We start from the raw sequence: 21864 nt of genomic DNA, 5'->3' as shown, positions 1-21864 counted from the left end.
AAGAAAATTTGTGGAGAATGAAGATAAATGGCTAACTTTACACTCCCCAAATCCCCCTCCCTCCTTTTTTGCAGAGATCATTTTGCTAGATTTTTAAAAAAGAGAGATGAACACGTTTTAAAACTCTGAAGAAAGAAATGGGCCCATTGGTGTGGAGCAGAACAGAATACTGGGAGTAAGAAATGCTATAATCATTCCTGTTCTCAAGTCCATTCAGTAACAGCTGTGTGATTCTCTTACTCTCTTATTCTAGGGTCCCATAAATGACTTAGGAGCTGTGGTATATTTATTGGAAGTAAAAAAAATCACTATAAGTAACATATAAATTTAGGAAGAGAAGGATCTGTGAAAGGTTTTATAAATATAGGATGGATATATATCCTACTTGAAAGCTTTCTGTCTCTTCATTTTGAATTATGTTAGTAGTATCTATGTTCTGTAACCACCTCCCACTCACCCTCAGGCCAAAACAATAAAATACCGACTGATTACCTAAAATCACCAGGCCCAAACTCTTTGTTTTCCTATCAGTTTATTGTTGTACATATGAGGTACCATGCTACTATCAGAATTATATCCAGGTTTTTTATTTTAAAAAACTCAGAGAAAAAAATGTTTCCAGTAATTTTCATTCAATGTGAATGACAAGATTATAGCTATAAACATTGAAATAACCATTTCATTTCTTCCTGAGGAAGTTTCATATTTTAAACAATGAAAAAGGGAATTCTATACAAAGCTAGTTTTAACTCAAATTATCTCTCATTATTTTCTCATATGTATTTATGTTACTTTCAGATTAGCATATTAACTAGTTGGAGTACATAATGTGGAAAGTATGTGTGTCCTCTAGAATTTGATGCTGTCTTCAAGACACATTGAGTGGTCAAAAATCCTTTCACAGGTTTGCTGCTCTAGCTAGCATAATACATGTACTTGTGAATGAATAAATTTTGGTAAGATCTCTTCCTTTTTCTCCTGTCTTTATACGAACATGGAGTATGTTTTTGACATCTATTTAAAAGGATGAGGTGTTCCGTCAACTCGATTTACCTAAGCAAAATGTGTCATTAGCAGCTTTGCTTAGCAGTTCAAATGTACATCTTACCATTAAAGCATAAATGTATCAGATTTTCTTTTCTTTTTTTTTTTATTAGAATAAATGTTGTTGCCAAATGAAAACATGACACTGTATATAACTGCTGGGGCCTATTCTCATTATGGTTAACCTTCCTAAGCCAGTTTTGTTAAGTTGGTGGAGATGGAAGACTATAGTAATTTTCCCAGCATGTCTGGCATGTGCTGCTATAAAAGAGACAGCAGTAAGCATGAAAACTGTGTCTCCCATATTTGTCCAAATGACTTTGATTTTGCTTTTAGAGTCAAGAGTCTTAAAAACTGGTGATTTTTCCAATTCTTTCTGCTAATAGTATATTTAAAAATTAGCATATTCTTTAGGTACATAAAACTTTCAAAAAGTTAGTAATTATAATGTACATTTAAACATTTATAGTAAATAGATCTCACAATTTGTTTTCTAATTAGTAATTGATAGTTTTACCTATTATAATGACAATGAAAATATTTTTCCTATAGGTTTTCCTCTCATTTTTTTCTAATCATAGCTTTGATAATGTTTTATGAAGGCTTATAATCATGGCAGGGAATTAATTTACTACTTAAATTTTATGTATATGTACAGTACATTTAAAAATTAAGTAGTCTGGGCATGGTGGCTCACACTTGTAATCCCAGCACTTTGAGAGGCCAAGGTGGGTGGATCATGAGGTCAGGAGTTCAAGACCAGCCTGGCCAACATGGTGAAACCCTGTCGCTACTAAAAATACAAAAATTACCCCGGTGTGGTGGTGCGTGGCTGTAATCCCAGCTACTCAGGAGGCTGAGGCAGGAGAATCACTTGAACCCAGGAGGTGGAGGTTGCAGTGAGCCGAGATCACACCATTGCACTCCAACTTGGGTGACATAGCGAAACTCTGTCCCCGGCTCAAAAAAAAAATTAAGTAAATGTTAACAGGACAATAAGTATGATGTATTCTTTTCTTTTGTGAAAATTGTATTAACCATGTCTATCATTCACAATTTAAATGTAAATATATTGCAAGAGCATAACTTGCTCATCTTTGTACTTCCTGCATTTAATTTAGTAGCTAATCCTTAATTGTACCTATGAACTGTTATCTTCCACCAGAGTGATGGGTGAAATATTTTCAAAAATGGGCCTCTGCTCTGCTTATGTTTCTTTGCCTTATATCAAAAGTATCACTGCAGACATTAGATTACAAATAATATATTAATTTGTTTTTTGTTATAAATCTTCACGTTACATAATTTTATTTTGAACTATCTGGGAAAATGGAATTTTTTAATAACCTAAATGAAATAGTCTAATCACATCATCTAGGGAAACTGTTTTTAGTTTTCATTTAATAGGTTTTGTTTTGGGGAGCGTTAAATAAAAGCTATTCATACTTGAAAGTCAACCTGTTTCTGGAGATGACACATACCTCAGACTCTAGGCATGCATTTCTGTAGAACTAGTGAGGACTACTGGGATCGATTCACAGCTTACAGCAAGTGGACATAGAATTCTCAATGATATGTCTTTAGACCTCTATAATTTCTCCCCTTAAGAGGATTCAGTCAGTACACTTTACATTGTTATTTACTGTTTTGGTGTACTCAGTGTGTTTCTATTTACCATCCAACAGCTTTACAGTATATATTTCAGTATAACAATTATGTTGTGATGGAAGAGTTAGTAATTTTTACATATATTCACTAGACCATGTATATGAAAAAATCACTTTTGCTATAGCACTTATCTTTTTTTTTGGTGCAGATAAAGCTCATATATTACGTTTCCACTCTGATCTAGCACAAATTATAATTTACAATTATTTCTAAATACTTAAGTGGATTTAAATTTTGGCAAGCATTTTTCATGGGTGTTATGCTTTTGACAGTTTATGCTACATTGTGAAGTTTATTTTGCTGCTTGTTTCATAGGACAGTTTATAAAATAAAAGAATAAGAAAACATTGTACAGGCAAACAGTGGTCTAAAAACCTACAGAGACACAATCTTAGTTGATATATAAAAGTGTAAATATTACTATGAAATGGAACAGTTCTACATTTGTGTTTGATATTTATGTTGGTTGCAATTGACTTCCACATGAGTGCACAGTAGTCTACAATAATCCCACAGGCTCAGATATGAGTTAAGAGAAAGGCCACAGGCCTCAAGGCTTTAACATATACTTTTTCTTTTTTTCTTATCATCCACATGCCAGCACATGGAAGAAACTTTGTTCTTTTTTCTCATTTGAAGAGGTATATTTTTCAACTGTCTTTTGGTAGCTTCTGGAAGCTTTGGAAAAGGTGTGTTCTACATGGACGATGAAGTCTCGAGTTTTCTCTCAGTGCTATCTTACTTTCTGCAGCTCCTGTCTCAGCCAGGATGGCAGAGGCTGACCCAGTTTGTGCAGCAGCTTTGAGAGTTCCACATTGTGATCTCGATAGTAGCTTGACAGAAATGTCCTGCTCTAAGTGGAGAGGAGGAGAAAAAAGTACATTTTATTTTGTTTATTATATTTAATACACTTTGACTACGTTGAAATAAGTATCAAGTATACCAGATCTGGATTAAAATTTGTATTAGCATGTGGACTATTTATTTAGCACATCCTATGATATTTTACTGACGGTCTTGGGTACTGGCATTTTTCTTACTAGGAAGAGGCAAACGGCGTGGTGACAGTACTGCCCACTCTAATCCTTCCTACACATTTGTATTTTCATTACCTCTGGGAAGACCTCTTTACTCTTACCTCCTTTCTGGACATTATTTTCACGAAATCAGTCACTCCCTTAAATAAACCCAATATGGAATACTCAGTAACCTTGTTGAGAAGAAATGATATCCTGAAAAGTTGTGTTTTTCTTATCTTTCTCTACCACCAAATTTAATAAGGTCTGTGTTAAACCAGAGTAAAATAAAATGCTAAGAAAGCTATTCAGCAGTGTCTCTTAAACAGTGTCTCTTAAATAGCTTTAATAAATGTACAGGAAATAGCTTTGACATAAATGCAGATGATATATTTTATATTACTTTCTTGAAATACTATAGAAATTGTATGTCAATTTCTTTTGGGAAAAGAAGGGTTGTTTTCACAGTGCTCTGAAGGTATATTTTAATAATCAGCCAAAGAAATTTGGAGTTCTGAAATTGCAGTTTGTTCATTAAAACAACAGAAACACCCCCCCTCTTCTGTATATGATTTAATTAAGAGTTTATTGAGGACAGACCCTGCATCTATCAGGTCAGGCACAAAAAAATAGTCCTCAAGGTTTTGTTAGATAAAGTATTCAAATAAATTTAGCCCACCTTAGGATCCTCAGACCATCTTAGGATCCTCAGACCATCTTAGGATTCTCAGTTAATGTAATGTATTAATTGTGATCTAAAAAAATTTACAAATCAAACTCCACTGGCATGCTTATATTGAAATTATATACTAACTAGACTAATAATACAAATATTATTAGTAAATCTTAATATATGTCAAGTAAGCATCAAAGTAAAAATGTGGGGTATAGAAATGGAGAAAACTGTAGCATTAAGTGATTAATGCTACACTTAATCACTTAATCAGAGTGTCACCATTCTAAACAGAATAAACAGGAAGTGCTGAATACATACTGAGAGGTGTGTATCTACATTCTCCAAAGCCTAAATTATCTGCTAGTAAGTTAGATGTTGGGAAATGTATTGTTTCTTTCATTTATTACCATATTAACAGCTCAAAACTTAGTATATTGTATCAGTAATTTATATTACTGCCCAGGGCACACTTACAACAGAATGACTCAGGCAGTGAAAAAAATAGAATTTTTTCTTTTTTTTTTTTTTTTTTTTTTTGGAGTTGGTGTTTCACTCTTGTTGCCCAGGCTGGAGCTCAATGGTGCAATCTGGGATCACTGCAACCTCTGCCTCCTGGGTTCAAGCGATCCTCCTGCCTCAGCCTCCTGAGTAGTTGGGATTACAGGCACCTGCCACCATGCCCAGCTAATTTTTTCTTTTGTATTTTTAGTAGAGATGGAGTTTCATCATGTTGGCCAGGCTAGTCTCGAACTCCTGACCTCAAGTGATCCACTCGGCCTCCCAAAGTACTGGGATTACAGGCGTGAACCACCACACCCGGCCAAAAATAGAAATCTTGGTCTTATTTTCACTTTTCAATGAATATATTTCCTGTCTTGGTTTCAGTTAACATTTATGCTAAAATTTTTGTGCAGGTATCATTCTTTTTGGAATAAGATATTATCTCTTTATTCTTTTTCAGAATGTCAAATTCTATTGTTTTCCTTTATTCTTGCATGACAAGTAATAATATATTGTGGGTAAAATCAAAACAAGCAACCTACCTGTACTGAAATTGAAATGGCACTTTTAAGTTTTAGAAAGGCTGAATTTTGACTTTAACTAGTTTTTTAAGAAAATAGATGATATTATTGGTTATCATTTTGCTGATTTAGTTTGTTATTTTAAGCTCTATGCTTACATCAGAGTCCATTGGAGGGTATTTTCTTCCTTTGCTCTTTCCAAGGCATTTTGTTTTACCTTCTTCCAGTAACTGACACCAGAAACCTTTGTGAGAATCAAACCTAAAAAAATAAAAAATACACACAAAAAGACCATTAAATCATTTTTCAACCAATTTATATGATATAATGACCAATGCATAAATATTTTACTTGGATAACAATCTATAACCAGAAAAACTGAATTCCTTTTTACTATATTCCTTTGCGTAAAGTCTTTTGGCATACTTCTAAATTCTCAGTTCATCTGTCATATTTGTGAGTTTGCCAGGTTCCTACTAGAAAAACTGTCAGCAGGTCTCCTATTAATAGAAATTAATAAGGCTACTTCCTTCATCTGGAAGGAAAAAATGCATAAATTTTCAATTTTATTTTAGGGTTTAGAAACAAGTCATTCTTTTTCTTTGTAGGGTTTAAAAACAAGTCAGTCTTCATCCATGTCTATGAATTTAGATGCTACTTGTATCATACAACTAGAAGGTAATAGAAGAGAAAAGGTTTCAGTGTATCATGGAGTGATTACTTTTAGGATTCTCTAGCTATAATCCATTTAATTTTTTTCAGAACTACTTTCTTCTTTTGGTATGAGCTTGTTTTAAAGTAATAGCACCTATAAATTATTTTTTTTTTTTTTTTTTTTTTTTTTGAGACGAAGTCTCGCTCTTGTTGCCCAGGCTGGAGTGCAATGGCATGATGTCAGCTCACCAAAACCTCTGCCTCCCGGGTTCAAGCGATTCTCCTGCTTCAGCCTCCCAAGTAGCTGGGACTATAGGCATGCGCCACCACGCCTGGCTAATTTTTGTATTTTTAGTAGAGACAGAGTTTCTCCATGTTGGTCAGGCTGGTCTTGAACTCTCGACTTCAGGTGATCCACCTGCCTCGGCCTCCCAAAGTGCTAGGCACCCAGCCTAAATGAACTTTTTATGCCATAATTATAATAAACATAATAATAGCACATTAAATATACGTTCTATCTTACCAAAATATTTCATATAACTCTTTCTCATTTGAGGTTTCATTCTAACACTTAAGGATATGGTGTGAAGGATTCTTCCCATTTTATAGCATTTAGCATACTGTTTGGCTCTTGTAAACATTTGCCAAGTATTAGTTGAACACAAAACGAGAAAGGAGAAAATGCTTGTCAAGGTTTATTTATCTCGTACTATACTTCAATATTCAAGTCATGACTCAAGTCTAGGCCCCCGATTCTAGGTTCAGGGCCTTTTCTTTTTTACTGGTCTCCAAGTAGGTTTTATATTATTATTCACTGTAAATAAAGCACTAATTTGTATGCTCAGATATAAAAGTGAAAGTAATAGTCAGCAATAATAATTCCTTTACGTAGCTTTTGTTATTCAATAATTCTATAGCCATTTTTTTCTCAATTAGAATTATTTCTTCAGATAATGTTTTTCTTTTGCTTTTAATCTGTTCTACTTCTAGGAATGCTACTTCCAACACTTTACTTACCATTATAATGTGAAAACCTGAAATACCTAGGGTGACAGTTAACAAAAAATATGTGCAATGACTGCACACTTAAAACTACAAAACGTTGTTAAGATAAATTTTAGAAAAAAAGGATCTATACTATGCTCATAAATCAGAATACTAGATATTTTTAAAATACCAAGTCTCTCCAAATTTATAGATTCAGTATGATTCCTGTCAAAACTCCAGTGGACTATATTTTAAGCAGAAATAGAAAATTATTATAAAAGTGTAAAGGAAGTAGACAAGCTAAAACAGTTTGAAAACAAAGAGCAAAGCTGGAGATCTCATACCATTTAATTTCAAGATTTACTGTAATTCTACAGTAATGAAGATTGTATGGTGTTGGCATCAGTGGACCGATGGATCAATGGAACAAAATGAATAATTCAGAAATAAATCTACACATCTACAGTCAACTGATTTTCAAAAAATAGCTGTCAAGGGAAGTCAATGGGAAAGGATTTTTGAAATTGCACAAGAAAAATTGGATATCTATATGAAAAAGCTGAACATTGACCCTTACCTCATGTTGTATATAAAAATTAACTTGAAATGTATTATTGAGCTAAATCTAAACTATAAAAATTTAGGCTAAAAACATATCTAAAATTATAAAAATTCTGAAAGAAAACATAGGAAAAAAAACCAGACAATTTTGCAGCCTTGGGTTAGGCAAAGATTTCTTAGGATGAACCATAAGGGAAAAATAACGATAATTTTGAATTCATCAAAATTTAAAATTTTGCTCTCATAAAGACACTTTAGAAAATGAGAAGGGAAACCACAGACTGGGAGAAAACATTTGTAAAAAATATATCTAATGCAGAACTTGTATTCAGAATATATAACTCAATATAAAAGATAAAAATATCAATAAAAACTGGATAAAAGATTGGAACAGGCTGGGCATGATGGCTCATGCTGTAATCTCAGCACTTTGGGAGGCTGAGGAGGGCGGATCAGCTGAGGTCGGGAGTTCGAGACCAGCCTGACCAACATGGAGAAACCCTGTCTCTACTAAAAATACAAAATTAGCCAGGCATGGTGGTGCATGCCTGTAATTCCAGCTACTCAGGAGGCTGAGGCAGGAGAATCACTTGAACCTGGGAGGCAGAGGCTGCTGTGAGCCAAGATCGCACCATTGCACTCCAGCCTGGGCAACAAAAGTGAAACTCTGTCTCAAAAAAAAAAAAAAAAGATTGGAACAGACACTTCACCAAAGAACACATGAATGGTCAATGAACAAATGAAAATTTGCTGAACACCATTCATCATTAAGGAAATACAAATACAAATTACAAATGAAATAGCACTGTACCCTCAGTAGAAAAACTGATTTTAAAAATATCCAGTGTTGGCAAAGATGTGGAACAAATAAAATTGTTGGTAGAAATTAAAAATATTACAGCCTCTTTGTAAAGTTTCTTAGAAATTAAAATACAGAACTACTATATGACCTGCCAATCCCATTTCCCATTTCCAGGTTTTTACTTGAAGGCAATGAAAATATATGTCCATACAACTGTTCACAGTAGCTTTGTTTGTGGTAGCCAAAACAATGCAAATTACTCATGTCCATCAACCGGTGAAAGGATAAACAAATTGTAGTATACCCATAAAATGGAGTAATACATAACAATAATAAAGAATTGACTCCTGATAGATGTCGCCACATAGAGGAAACTCAAAAGCATTATGCTAAGTGAAAGAAAGTAGCTTGATGATCGTCAGGGGTCAAGGTGAGTAGAAAGTGTTGACTACAGAGGAGCATGAGGAAACTTTTGGATTATATCTTTTTGTTCTATATCTTGATCTTGGTGGTACATACAACTGTATACATTTGTATTCTTTGAACTGCACAATTACAATGGATGATTATATGTAAATTATACATTAACAAAACACTTAAAATGGTAGTATGATCTAATGTGTGTGTGGGGGTGTGTGTACCTGGGGGTGTACTCTATATGTAGTTAATCTTGTAGAATTTATAACTGTAGTCCTATGAAAATAATGCAAACCTAGATTTCTGCCTCTGTATGACTTTGTGTATTAGAGAGAATAATCACATTCCATTTATGTAAAGCCTGGTTTCCCATCGTTATTAAAGCAATTGTGTCAGATTAGGACACAACATTTTATGTTTTCATGCTGTTTATATTCTTGTTTGAATCAGTAAGGCAACTGAATAAAATTAGTGTTATATACAGAATTACAAAGAGATCATTAATAAAGATCGTATTAGTTAAATAATCTGTACATGAAAGCTTTTGGGAAACACTAATACAACATTTCTGGAAGTCTGTGATTGATGTAATATTTTTCATTAACATTTTGCTATCAGCAATTTTCCAAAATTGAATTCTGACTCATTTTAAGTATTCAAGTGATCAACATTCAGAATCCAGACCAGCTATTCACTTTTCACTAATATACCTTGCTGTAGATACGTAACTGGAACATACATATGCTGTGTATTAAAATGAGTAGTCTTCTGAGAGAAAGTTTTTCTAAGAAACACTGAACTCCACACATGCTAAAATTAAGAATCAAAAGAAAAATAAGTTTTTCTTTTATCTCTGCTGATTAATTAGATCTTATGCAGCATGATTAATTAGATCTTATGCAGCAGGTGTCAGGCTGGGCTTTACTGAGAAAAAAAACTGTGTGTGTGTAGCTGGCACCTAGCCTAGGCATCTGTATACATACACTCATAGGCAATGGTATGAATGTGTCAGGATACAAATGAGAAGGAGAAGCTAGAAGGGAAAGCATGTTTATTTACCCAGTGGCCTGAGGGACTGGGTCTGGGCCTTCATAGAGAACCATCATGGATAGATGAAGGGACTGCTATTCATTGAAGGTCTTATGAGTTTGGGGCAGAAGTAATATTATTTCAGAGCCCAAATGAAGAAGGGTAATAGAAGATGGAGAAAATTGGCCGGGCGCGGTGGCTCACGCCTGTAATTCCGGCAGTTTGGGAGGCCGAGGTGGGCGGATCACGAGGTCAGGAGATGGAGACCATCCTGGCTAACACAGTGAAACCCCAACTCTACTAAAAATACAAAAAATTAGCCAGGCGCGGTGGCGGGCGCCTGTAGTCCCAGCTACTTGGGAAGCTGAGGCAGGAGAATGGCGTGAACCCGGGAGGCGGAGCTTGCAGTGAGCAGAGATTGCGCCACTGCACTTCAGCCTGGACGACAGAGCGAGATTCCGTCTCAAAAAAATAAAAATAAAAATAAGAAGATGGAGAAAATCTCTTCACATCTGTTCAGAAAGCAGCAGTGTTTCTGTGAAGTCTGGTGGAAGAGCAAGGAAATAATCTTTTTATGTAAGCACTGGCAACCATTATCATGGCTGGGCCCCTCCTTTCAAGGCCTTCAGGCAGTGAACATTTTGGAGGAAGTGTTCATGTATTGTCTAGTGTCCGCTTCTATGGCTACCCTAACCTGGTGGTGGGGATACTTTGTTTATCATTGTGTCTTCAGAGTCATGCACGTAATAGTTATTGAATAAAATTTTGTTGATTTAAAGAGTAAAACAAGAATGGGTAAGAATGGTTCTTATGCTTGTATGGAATATCTTCTGGGGATGTTTAGAAATAACGGTAAAAGACTTGTGGGCAGGGGCACCAAGATTCTCCAAAGATTCAACCTCTAAACAGTGACTTTTTTTTTTTTCTTTTTATTGATTCGGAGTTTTACTCTTTCACCCAGGCTGGGGTGAAGCGGCGTGATCTCGGCTCACTGCAACCTTGACCCCCCGGGGTTCAAGCAATTCTCCTGCCTCAGCCTCCTGAGTAACTGGGGTTACAGGCATGCACTACCACGCCCGGCTAATTTTTGTATTTTTAGTAGAGATGGAGTTTCACCATATTGGTTAGGCTGGTCTCGAACTCCTGACCTCAGGTAATCCACCCGCCTTGGCCTCTTTTTTTTTTTTTTTTTTTTTTTTTTTTTTTTTTTTGAGACGGAGTCTCGCTCTGTCGCCCAGGCTGGAGTGCAGTGGCGCAATCTCGGCTCACTGCAAGCTCCGCCTCCCGGGTTCACGCCATTCTCCTACCTCAGCCTCCCGAGTAGCTGGGACTACAGGCGCCCGCCACTGCGCCCGGCTAATTTTTTTCTATTTTTTAGTAGAGACGGGGTTTCACCATGGTCTCGACCTCCTGACCTTGTGATCCGCCCGCCTCGGCCTGCCAAAGTGCTGGGATTACAGGCGTGAGCCACCGCGCCCGGCCCCGCCTTGGCCTCTTAAAGTGTTAGGATTACAGGTGTGAGCCATCTTGCCTGGCCGACATTTTTATATTAATGAAAACGTGACTTTATTTCTACCCTCGTGCGGGTTAATCGTACAAAACATTCAGATTACACTTGGAAGACTAAAGTGTGTCTGAAATGCCTTTACATGGAAAAACCATTTCTATGGGTGAATACTGAATTGAAAATAGCAATTCAGTAAATTTCAAAATCAAAATACCATCATTTAGATATTACTAATATAGGATAAGCATAGCAGTTTTTAAAAATCAGTTCTCTTCTGGCAAACATGTTTCTTATTTAAGGAATCGTTTTACTGATATGTATTTTATTTTAACAACTTTTTTGAGGTATTATTTACATATTGTTAAATATACAATTCAGCACTATTTAGCAAATTTATATAGTTGTATAATTATCACCACAATCTGGTTTTAGAACATTTCCACTATCCTTTGAAAACCCCTATTTTTGCAGCCCATTGCAGTCAATCCCTGCTGTCATCCCTAGTTCCAGATAAAGTCTTTCTTTCTTTATTTCTTGGTTTTTTGTTTAGACAGAGTTTCACTCTTGTTACCCAGGCTGGATTGCAATGGCGCGATCGTGGCTCACTGCAACCTCCGCCTCCCGGGTTCAAGCAATTCTCCTGCCTCAGCCTCTGGAGGAGCTGGGATTACAAGCATGCACCACCATGCCCAGCTAATTTTTGTATTTTTAGTAGAGATGGGGTTTCACCACATTGGCGAGGCTGGTCTCGAACTCCTGACCTCAGGTGATCTGCCTGCCTCGGCCTCCCAAAGTGCTGGGATTACAGGAATGAGTCACCATGCGTGGCCCAGATAAACTCTTTCTAACTCTACATTTGTTTCTTTTCTGAACATTCCTTCCCCACCCCCACCCCCCAGTGTGGATATAACAAATCCATTCACCAGTTGAAGGACATTTGTACTGTTTCTAGTTTTTAGCTATTATGAATAATGGTATAATAATTCCCTTACAAGCTTTTATGGACTTAGGTTTTCATTTATTCTGGGATAGATTCTTAGAATGAAATTGGATTGTTGGGTAAGATGCTGTTTAGTTTTTAAGAAACTGCAAAACTGCTTTCCGAAGTGGCCACATATTATGCATTACCATCAGTAGTGTGTGAGGATTCCAGTTTCTCCACACATTTGCCAACATTTGCAATAAGGTTTGGCTCTGTGTCCCCACCCAAATCTCACCTTGGATTGTAATAATACCCACATGTCAAGGGCGGGACCAGGTGGAGGTAATTGAATCATTGGGGCAGTTTCTCTTGTGATAGTGAGTAAGTTCTCATAAGATCTGATGGTTATAAGTATCTGGCATTTTCCCTGCTGGCACTCATTCTCTCTTCTGCCTCCTTGTGAAGAGTTGGCTTCTGCCATGAGTAAGTTTCCTGAGCCTTCCCAACCATGTAAATCTGAGTCAATTAAACCTCTTTTCTTTGTTTCCCTTTCTTTCTTTCCCTTTCTTTCCCTCCCTCCCTCCCTCCCTCCCTCCCCCCCTCTCTCTCTCTCTCTCTCTCTCTCTTTCTTTCTTTCTTTCTTTCTTTCTTTCTTTCTTTCTTTCTTTCTTTCTTTCTTTCTTTCTTTCTTTCTTTCTTTCTTTCTTTCTTTCTTTCTTTCTTTCTTTCTTTCTTTCTCTCTTTCTTTCTTCTTTCTCTCTTTCTTTCTTCTCTCTTTCTTTCTTTCTTTTTTTTTTTTGCGTTTCACTCTTGTTACCCAGGCTGGAGTGCAATGGCACGATCTTGGCTCACTGCAACCTCCACCTCCTGGGTTCAAGTGATTCTCCTGCCTCAGCCTCCCAAGTAACTGGGACTACAGGTGCCCGCCACCATGCCTGGCTAATTTTTTGAGTTTTTAGTAGAGATGGGGTTTCGCCATGTTGGCCAGGATGGTCTCGAACTCCTGACCTCAGGTGACCCATCTGCCACGGCCTTGCAAAGTGCTGGGATTACAGGTGTCAGCCACCCCACCTGGCCTAAATCTCTTTTCTTTTTAAATAACCCAGTCTCGGGTATTTCTTCATAGCAGCATGAGAATGGACTAATACAGTAAATTGGTATTGTCTTTTGGATTCTTGCCATTCTAATGGGTAATATAGTGGTATTTCGATGTATTTTAATTTGCATATCTTTATGATTACATATTTATGAAGAAAAGTGACATCCAGTGCACGTGGAGATGGATGTTATTCATAATAAAATATGAGACAACTTCCATAGCTCATTTTGAGGTTCTAGTTCTTTTTAAGGAAGCACTTCCTGTTAATATGCTATTCACTTTTAAAAATTCACAGTATTGTTTTTCTGTGGTTCTAACATCCTGTGCCAATATGAAGAGCTTAACAGGTTGGCAGTGTAGGTTCTAGAGATAATTGAGTTTCAATCCTGCCTCCTCAACTTACTTGCTGAGTGACTTTTGGCTTAACTTTCCTGTGCCCCAGTATTTTTAATCGGAAAAAAATGGAGCTAAATGTACCTATCACATTGTGTTTTATGAAGAGAGATAGATATATGGGACATGTAAATGTATATTTATTTTGAACTGTTACAACCACTTAAAAATTTATCATAGAAATTAGAGTAGACTATTTTTTTCTTTTCCCTATTCAGCATTTCTAGGTGTTCTTTCATGCCATCCAGAGAACCAACAGATTTTAGTTACTATGGCTACTATAATTTGCTAATAAGAAAGATTTAATTTAGTACGTTTGTACTCAAATGTATCTACAGTGGGTAGGAAAACAGTTCATGGGCGATATAAATTTGGTTGCCAAGGAAGTTATATTAAAGCCATTGAAGCCCTGATTTTCAAACAACTTCAGTCCTTCATGACTTAGCTAACCTTTATCCACAAAACAAACAAACAAATATACTCAACTCCTGGCTTTCAAATTCTCATTGCCTCTTTATTGACATTTTCAAAGTAAATTAATACTAAAAATTCATATAACATAGTCTGGTTTCATTCATCTTGACAAATAGGTTAACTGACTGAGACATAAAGATGCCAGGTTCAGGTATTTAGCTAACTAGTATTTCTAAACATGAAGACACCTGTCATTGGCATTGATGGCTAGGTATAATTGTGAATAGATGTATTCATGGCAAAACTAAAAATTCATATTTTTCATTTTAGTGTATACAAATCAGCACAATTCCATGCTAAGCATTATTTTTCCTGTCTTATTTCAAATGATTGCTTCAAAATACTATACAACACGTAACACAAAAACTAAAGTAATGTTAATATATCAATTCCATTTAGGGATTAAGGGTATGTGGAACAAGAGTTGTAAATTATAATTTACTTCATTGAATGAGAAAGTTCTTATTTATATTTTTAAAGCTTATTTTGCTTATTTCATTCACATGATCACTGAGAAAATCATATTATTTAACATTAAATATATCATTTAACACCCATGATGGCAGTACTTAGTCATTTTAAGACATCACAAATTCTTCAGTGACTTTGTATATCTTTAGAAATCTTGAACGCTTTCTTTAGCACTTGTGGAAAAGAATAAACAACAGTCTTGACAATGGGGGCTTATTGTGATTCTTCTTGAAAATAGTTTTGATGCTGAAATTTGCTATATGGAAGATAGTAAGTTTAGAGATCTCTTAAATTGGAATACTCTTTCACGCCAAGATTGCATAGTAAAACATTTGTATAGACCTTGCTTCATTCATTTATTCTACTATATGCAAAGCACTAGATTTATGCAGTTAGTTGAGAATTCATATTGGTTTGCAGTTTACTATATCCTTAGAGGTCTTCCAATGAGAAAAAAAATTTTTTTAAGCACCAGTGAGATAGTCGTCATTATCACCAGCAGGAAAATAAGAAGAAAAAATAAGAAGCAATACCAAAGTGTACAACGTATACAAACTGGTATAAATGGCATTTCTGAGGATATATATTTTGTACCTCTAGTCATCCTCAATATTTCCACAGCACTACAGAAACAGCTATCAGTATAGTTACTCTAACAGGAGTAAGTAAATTGTGAAGACAGGTTTCAGATAAACAACTACAAAGGGCATAGGGTGAAGGCATGAAACTTCCAAATATTCTACAACTAGTGCACTGCCCGGATTTACAAGTTGTGTCAGGCCAATTGATGATTGACAAGAAAATATAAAAAGAAATGGAATGGAAACACATTATCTCAACCTGCAGGGTGAGAGCCTGGGTGGCACTGCTGGAACAGAAACTGTGGTTTCAGGTACTACACATATCTTATCTTGCTATGTCACCCACTGAGCCCCCGACCAGGTTAGAGAATCATATAATCAGTAATTTTGCTAGATGCAGCCCAGGTGCAAAGGGACCTACAGTTCTTTGTATACAGTACGTTGCTTTGATACTCTTTTAAGTTTACACTGCCTTTTCTCAGCAGTGGAGATGAATAAAAAGCTTGCTGCTGAGCTGGCTGCAGAGGGGACAAATACACAGCATGCAGGTCAAGGACCATCCCGTAAGAAAAAGCAACTCTGTCTTTATAGAATACTGTACTTTTTTTCTGAAATACAATACTTTGCTACATACTCTATAAAAAAAGACCCAAAGATAACCTAACTTGAAATAGAAAACTGTTTAGAAAATAAAAGCTTTCTTTTCTAAGAGATACTTAAAAAGATATAGAACAGAAAATGGTCTTGAATTTTTAAGTGCAAACTGAAATCACAAGGTCAAGTTGAATGTTAAATACCTAAGGCCAGTGTCTGTGTTAGTACTTGAACTAAGCTCTACAAAACTCTGACAGTACTCATAGTATAGAAAACACAGAGGTCAGAAGGTTAATAATAACAGCAAAGTATAAATGACTCTTAGGAAGGAAGCTCAAAACTGCAGAGTTCCACCTACTCCTTTGTCCTCTAAACCAAAATGCCTCCCTTACGTGTTTCTATATTTGATTGTAGGAGATATAAGCTTATTTGATGTTTTTCTGCTAATCTTTTTTTTTTTTTTTTAACTGTAAAGTTTGTTGAAAGGTAAAGGGAACCTGCCTCTCGCTTTCTAAATTGATATTGAAGAGTACAAAAAAGGGGAAAACTACTTTATCTGTGGAACTGAGTTTTATACTGAAAAATACAATGGAAAAATTCCATGATAGTCTTTTTCAGTTTTTTTTTAAGGCTCAGTCCATGTAATTAAAAAAAAACCCAACTTATGGTGTGAGTCAGGTCCATGACCCAATCCAACTCAGTATCTTCCAGTTGTTCTACACGTGTGGTAGGAACAAATATAATTCTCCTAAATCTGATTGCCAGCCATTCCAAATGGACACAGTAAGATAGAGGTCTTCTTCAAAAATGCTAAGTGAAGCCCAGAGTCAGCACTAGGGTGAGATAAGAGAGGCACTTGGACACAGCACTCAGTCTCAGGCATGGGCACACCTCCGAGAGTAACTGCTTTCTTCAAACCTAGTGCCTTACTGGTCCCCAGTCATGAACCTTATAGAGTCAGTTACCTAAGAAAATCGGAAGAAACCAGCAAAAAAACATATAAACAAACAGAAAAATCAAACCAGTGCTTTAACTGCTGAGGACTCTGAAGGAGAGGTGACAGGGTCAAATGGTGGATAAAGACAAAGATGCAAAAAATAAAACATAAAAAAGAATGTTTAGGAGCAATAATAGTACATTTCTCTCTGCTTATTCAACCACCTATGGACTATTTCTTGCTGTATGATATTGTTTCTGAAAATTACATAAATGAGAGAAGAGTCAGTTCCTAAACTACTTAGTTACTCACCTGTTCATACTTCCAAGAGGCCCCATATTGCCTGCCAAATAGGCTCAGGCTTTATGAACTTATTTCAGATAACTTCTTTTAAGGTTTGTGGTTTGTTTTAAGATTTACTACTGTTTTATTTCTCTACTTTCCTTTCAGGGAAATCTTTGTACAATTAAGAATTAACACAGGATTTAGGTTAGGACATTTCTTTGTCACACTGTTGAATTTTTTTTTTTTTTTTTTTTTTTGGTGGTTAATGTCAAATTGCAAAATAACCAGCATATAAGGAACAGGTAACCTGACAGTTGTATGACCAAACTACAATTTCTTTGAAATCAATTCCCTGCTGAAATGTCAATAAACTAATTAGAATATAAACTTACGTTAAAGCTTCTGAGTAATTATAATGAGGCGAGACTCCTAGAAACTTCTGTACTTCATCCATCACTGTAGCAGGATCAGTTCTTAATTGTTGCCCATCAATAATTAGCAACTAAATTATCAAATTAAAAAAATGCACATTGAAAAAAGACATGTAAACTGTACAATGAAAAATTTCTGCACTCTGAACTCATTCAGTGAGAGACACTGTCCTGAGTAAAATTGCATGCATTGGTGTTAGACAGAATCCAGGTCATCCTCATTAATGACCTGGAACCAGAAATCACACCAATCAAGTACACTCATGGTTTGCAATCTGAGAAGTCACACTATGAAAGCAAAAAAGGCAGTTGAAATACCAAGAGAGCTTAGAAATGTGACTAGAAAATCACAAATGGAAACCAACTTTCAAAAGAGACAAAGCAATGATCCCATCATTCAAGCTAGGACATACAATAGAAAAGAAGAAAGGTTGTAATAAACTCAGACGTAATATGACAGAGAACATGTCATTCCTCATGATTCGTTTCAGGAATAGCACTGTAAAGGTTGAAGAGATATTTTGATAATCCATGTGGAGAATAAGGTCTCAGGAAACCTGAACATGGACAAAGTTCCTTAAGAAACTAAGGAGGAGAAGTTTCTTGTTACTCCAAGGAGGGTGGACCCAGCGAGAAAAGAGGAGACCAGGATTAAAGAATACAAAGCTTGCAAAGCAAGTCTTGTCTATCCATACATCTTCTCTGATATTTCTATTTAGCCTAGATCAGCACTGTTCAATAGAACTTTCTGTGATGACGGACATGTTCTATAGCTGCTGGGTCTAACATGTAGATATTGAGCACTTAAAATGTGGCTAAAGCAACCGAGGAACTGAACTTTTCATATTATTTGATTTTAATATAAATTAAAATAGCCATCTGTGGTAGTGGTTGTCATATTTGGACAGCATGACTCTGGACTCACAGGTATATACCATGTTTGATGTGACTGGATTGCTTACACCATCCCATGAGGGGCTGGCTGATTTTGCAGTCTAGGTTGATGCCAGGCAGAAGAAATTCAAGGGGCTGAGAAAAACATAAGACTTATAAAAAATTCAGCAAGGGGGTTCAAAAAGAAAATAATGGCACTTAATTAAGCAAAATATTATTTGTCTTTTTTGGTTAAGAGGTTCCCTTTCGAACTTTATTCTCAGGAAGAGAATCAGGGATCTAAAGCTTTCGAAGCTTTTTACAATCAGGAAAGGTATGCACAGCAAATAGAGCAGGGAGAATTATCCTGAAATACTCTTAGAAAATTAAACAGTTTTTCTACTTCTGCCTATTTCTCTTTGCCACAGCCTCATTATTTACAACTAAAGAGGAAAAACTCGTAATAGTTTAACGAGTGAAAATTTTCTTATCCTTAAGGCAAAGTCATCAACTTAATGAGATTCTAACATGATGTGAATCCTTATTACTCCATACCTGAAATGGAGGGAAATAAACAAGCCATCTCTCGATGTGGCTGGCATACCACCCCGGGACCAAACATCTCTTCTGCAAGGCTCTGAGCTCCGAGGGTGCACGCGGCCCTGCTGAGATCACTTCGTAGAAGCTAAACTTCAGAGCTGCAGGGTCTTCATGTGATCGTTGATGCTATGATGAAAAGGTGGATGATTAAACTAATCTGAACCATAGGCGTAAATAATTAAAAACCAATCTTTGTGACAAGTCTCAAAGCTAAAGAAAGAAGTGCCTCACTGCTGGAGAGTTATTTATTTTGAAATTAATAACCGATGAAAATGTTTGCTTGGAGCCTCAGGATTTGAAGTTATGATACTTATGGGAGTAAGTTTTGGAGAATTTATTTGGTAGAAGTTGAATTCTTATTGATAGGATTCCTTCACCAACATTACTGAGTTGTTTCTTTAGTGTACATATTTTATTGTGAAAGTAAACTTTTGAAAACTGTGTTAATGGCCCCATTCCCACTCATAAGCAAACCATTTATAGTGTCCAGTGAATATCCATAATAGACAAGCACTCTGCTATCTCTGCCAAATAGTTTCGCTCCATCTAGTAATGCAGTTTTAGATTAGAAAAGGCCTATCAGCTCTTTTAAATGAAGAAAGTACTAGAAAGTCTGACATGCACATTATCTGAAATCCGCAGCTTTTATCATACATTCCCTGGTATCTAAAAGCCAAGATTATTTTATCTAATGGTGACCTTTGCGGTGAATCAGAATCATTTATTGTGCAGAAAATGCAGAAAGTAGCAATCCAAATAGGAAAGTGTTTCATAATGGCTCAGGCTCAGGCCCATGGGTTTGAGGAAATCACCTTTTCTTTAAATTGGCCAATAAATATTCAGGCTTAGTGGTGAGTTGGTGGATGTTTACCGCATCTAGTTGAATAGCAAATTTTCTGCAACTGAGATTCAAATCACTGGACTACAAACCCTGCTAGACTTTGTTAAGGTCTGCATTTTGCCACTGTGATTTATTTGTAATATTTAGGACATTTTGTTAGCTTGCAGCCTTAAAGCCTTCTTTTTCTGTAAATTCTATATTTTTCAGGGACGAAGTGGTTGCCAAGCTCCAATTTTCTTCATTTTCTTGGAGTCAATTAAGGCTTATTTTTCTTTTCTCCAGATACTTGGTGGAAAAGGTAAAAGTTGCAAAATCAAATCAGGCAATTTGCAATTTGCTGTATGTTTTGATTTAAAAGATGGCTTCAGGTTTGGCATGAATGATTAGTATAGAATTGTGGATTTTTATGGATCTTAGCTTTCCAGGATGTCTCCACTCCTTATTATTCAGATTATTATCAAAATGCCTATCTAAGATTTCGTCTGCTTTTTGTGACCTTTCCCTACTATGTTCCTGCCGCAAAACCTTTTCCAACAATCTGTTCTTCCTCTTGTGAACTTCAACAACTGCTTTTGTTAAGTAGCAGAAGGACTCAGTAATGAGCAACTTTATTCTCTAATATTGTAATTGTCAAGAACTTAGCTGTTTTAAATCAAATCAGTAAGAATGGAACATCCCACTCTTGTAGGGAGGATCTAAGCTATGTGGGTCACTTTAACACAGGGAAGCATTCATATATCCAGCCTACTTGCAGATTTCAGATTAGAGGTTTTCATACATAGAACATTCTGCATTTGTCTTAACATTATCGTTTCCAAGAAAATAGGACCCTCAGTCTGCTTTTCAGCACTGACCTGATGATAACTCCTTTACATAGCTCTGCTTTGCACCTATGAGAACACTTCTTCATTTTAATTTTACCTAAATTTCTCTCCTTACGTATCTTTCCCTTATTTGAGAAAATGCCCCATGGTTCTGGTGTTTGGGCTTCTCTGCGACAGCCATGAATAAATCTGTCCTTTCCCAGATGGTCTTTTTCAGGTGGGCTTTGTCATTCTGAAGGAGTCTGTATGTCAATTGATTATTACTTTCTAATTTATATGCTTGTTTATACATATTTCTCCAATTAGGCTGAAAGCAATTTCAAGTATAGCATCACATTTATTTTTCAAATCACACTTAGAAAAAAACTGCACATGGTAGCACATTATTTGATGAGTGGATAAACACATGAACAGCAGGAAAGCATTTTTTAAAATTACAAACCTGAGAAATGAGAATAAGGGTCTTAGAGACTAAAGACACTGACTCCATCAATTTTACTATGTTAATTTTGACTGCTGCTTATTGAACCCTTCCAACTGGTGGTTAAACTATCACCGAAACAAGTTTTAAAAGATTGTTTCCTATTATTTGCAATGATGTATTAAAAGTGTATTTGATATATATATTATTACTAGAGTTTGTTAAGTTAGTTCAAGGTGAGCATTTCTGTGCAAGGTTCTAACCAACATCAGAAAATAATGGCAATGAGTATACAAGAAACATTTAGATGTGTTAGGATCTCAGGGATGTAGAATTTTTCTCTTTTCCGTTCCCTTCCCTTCCCTTCCCTTCCCTTCCCTTCCCTTCCCTTCCCTTCCCTTCCCTTCCCTTCCCTTCCCTTCCCTTCCTCCTTTCCTTTCTCCTCTCCTTTCTCCTCTCCTTTCTCCTTTCCTTTCTCCTTTCCTTTCTCCTCTCCTCTCCTTTCCTTTCCTTTGCTTTCTTGTTTTTTTGAGATAGAGTCTCCCTCTGTCACCTAGGCTGTAGTACATGGCACAATCACGGCTCACTGCAGCCTCAACCCCCCAGGCTCAGGCGATCCTCCCAGTTTAGCCTTCCAAGTAGCTGGGACCACAGGTGTGTGCCACCATGCCTGGCTAATTTTCTTTATTTGTGGAGACAGAGTCTCCCTATGTTGCCCAGGCTGGTCTTGAACTC

General features: G+C 36.2%; 1 protein-coding gene across 1 annotated transcript in view; it reads right to left on the bottom strand.

The window, feature by feature from the left end:
- Window positions 1–1104: 1104 nt before the first annotated feature.
- The window catches only part of LOC103236166 (N-deacetylase and N-sulfotransferase 3), a 210918-nt gene continuing 190158 nt past the window's right edge, over window positions 1105–21864 (bottom strand). The window contains exons 11-14 of the mRNA XM_007999649.3: window positions 18999–19169; window positions 17532–17641; window positions 5585–5687; window positions 1105–3565 (exon numbers count right to left, since the gene is read on the bottom strand). Coding sequence (XP_007997840.2) covers window positions 3446–3565; window positions 5585–5687; window positions 17532–17641; window positions 18999–19169 — 504 coding nt within the window. The 3' untranslated portion in view covers window positions 1105–3445. The remainder of the gene's footprint in view (window positions 3566–5584; window positions 5688–17531; window positions 17642–18998; window positions 19170–21864) is intronic.

This window comes from Chlorocebus sabaeus, chromosome 7 (assembly GCF_047675955.1).
Source record: "Chlorocebus sabaeus isolate Y175 chromosome 7, mChlSab1.0.hap1, whole genome shotgun sequence".
NCBI lineage: Eukaryota > Metazoa > Chordata > Mammalia > Primates > Cercopithecidae > Chlorocebus > Chlorocebus sabaeus.
The sequence above is the reverse complement of the archived record's forward strand: the minus strand, read 5'-3'. Positions and strand labels throughout refer to the sequence as shown.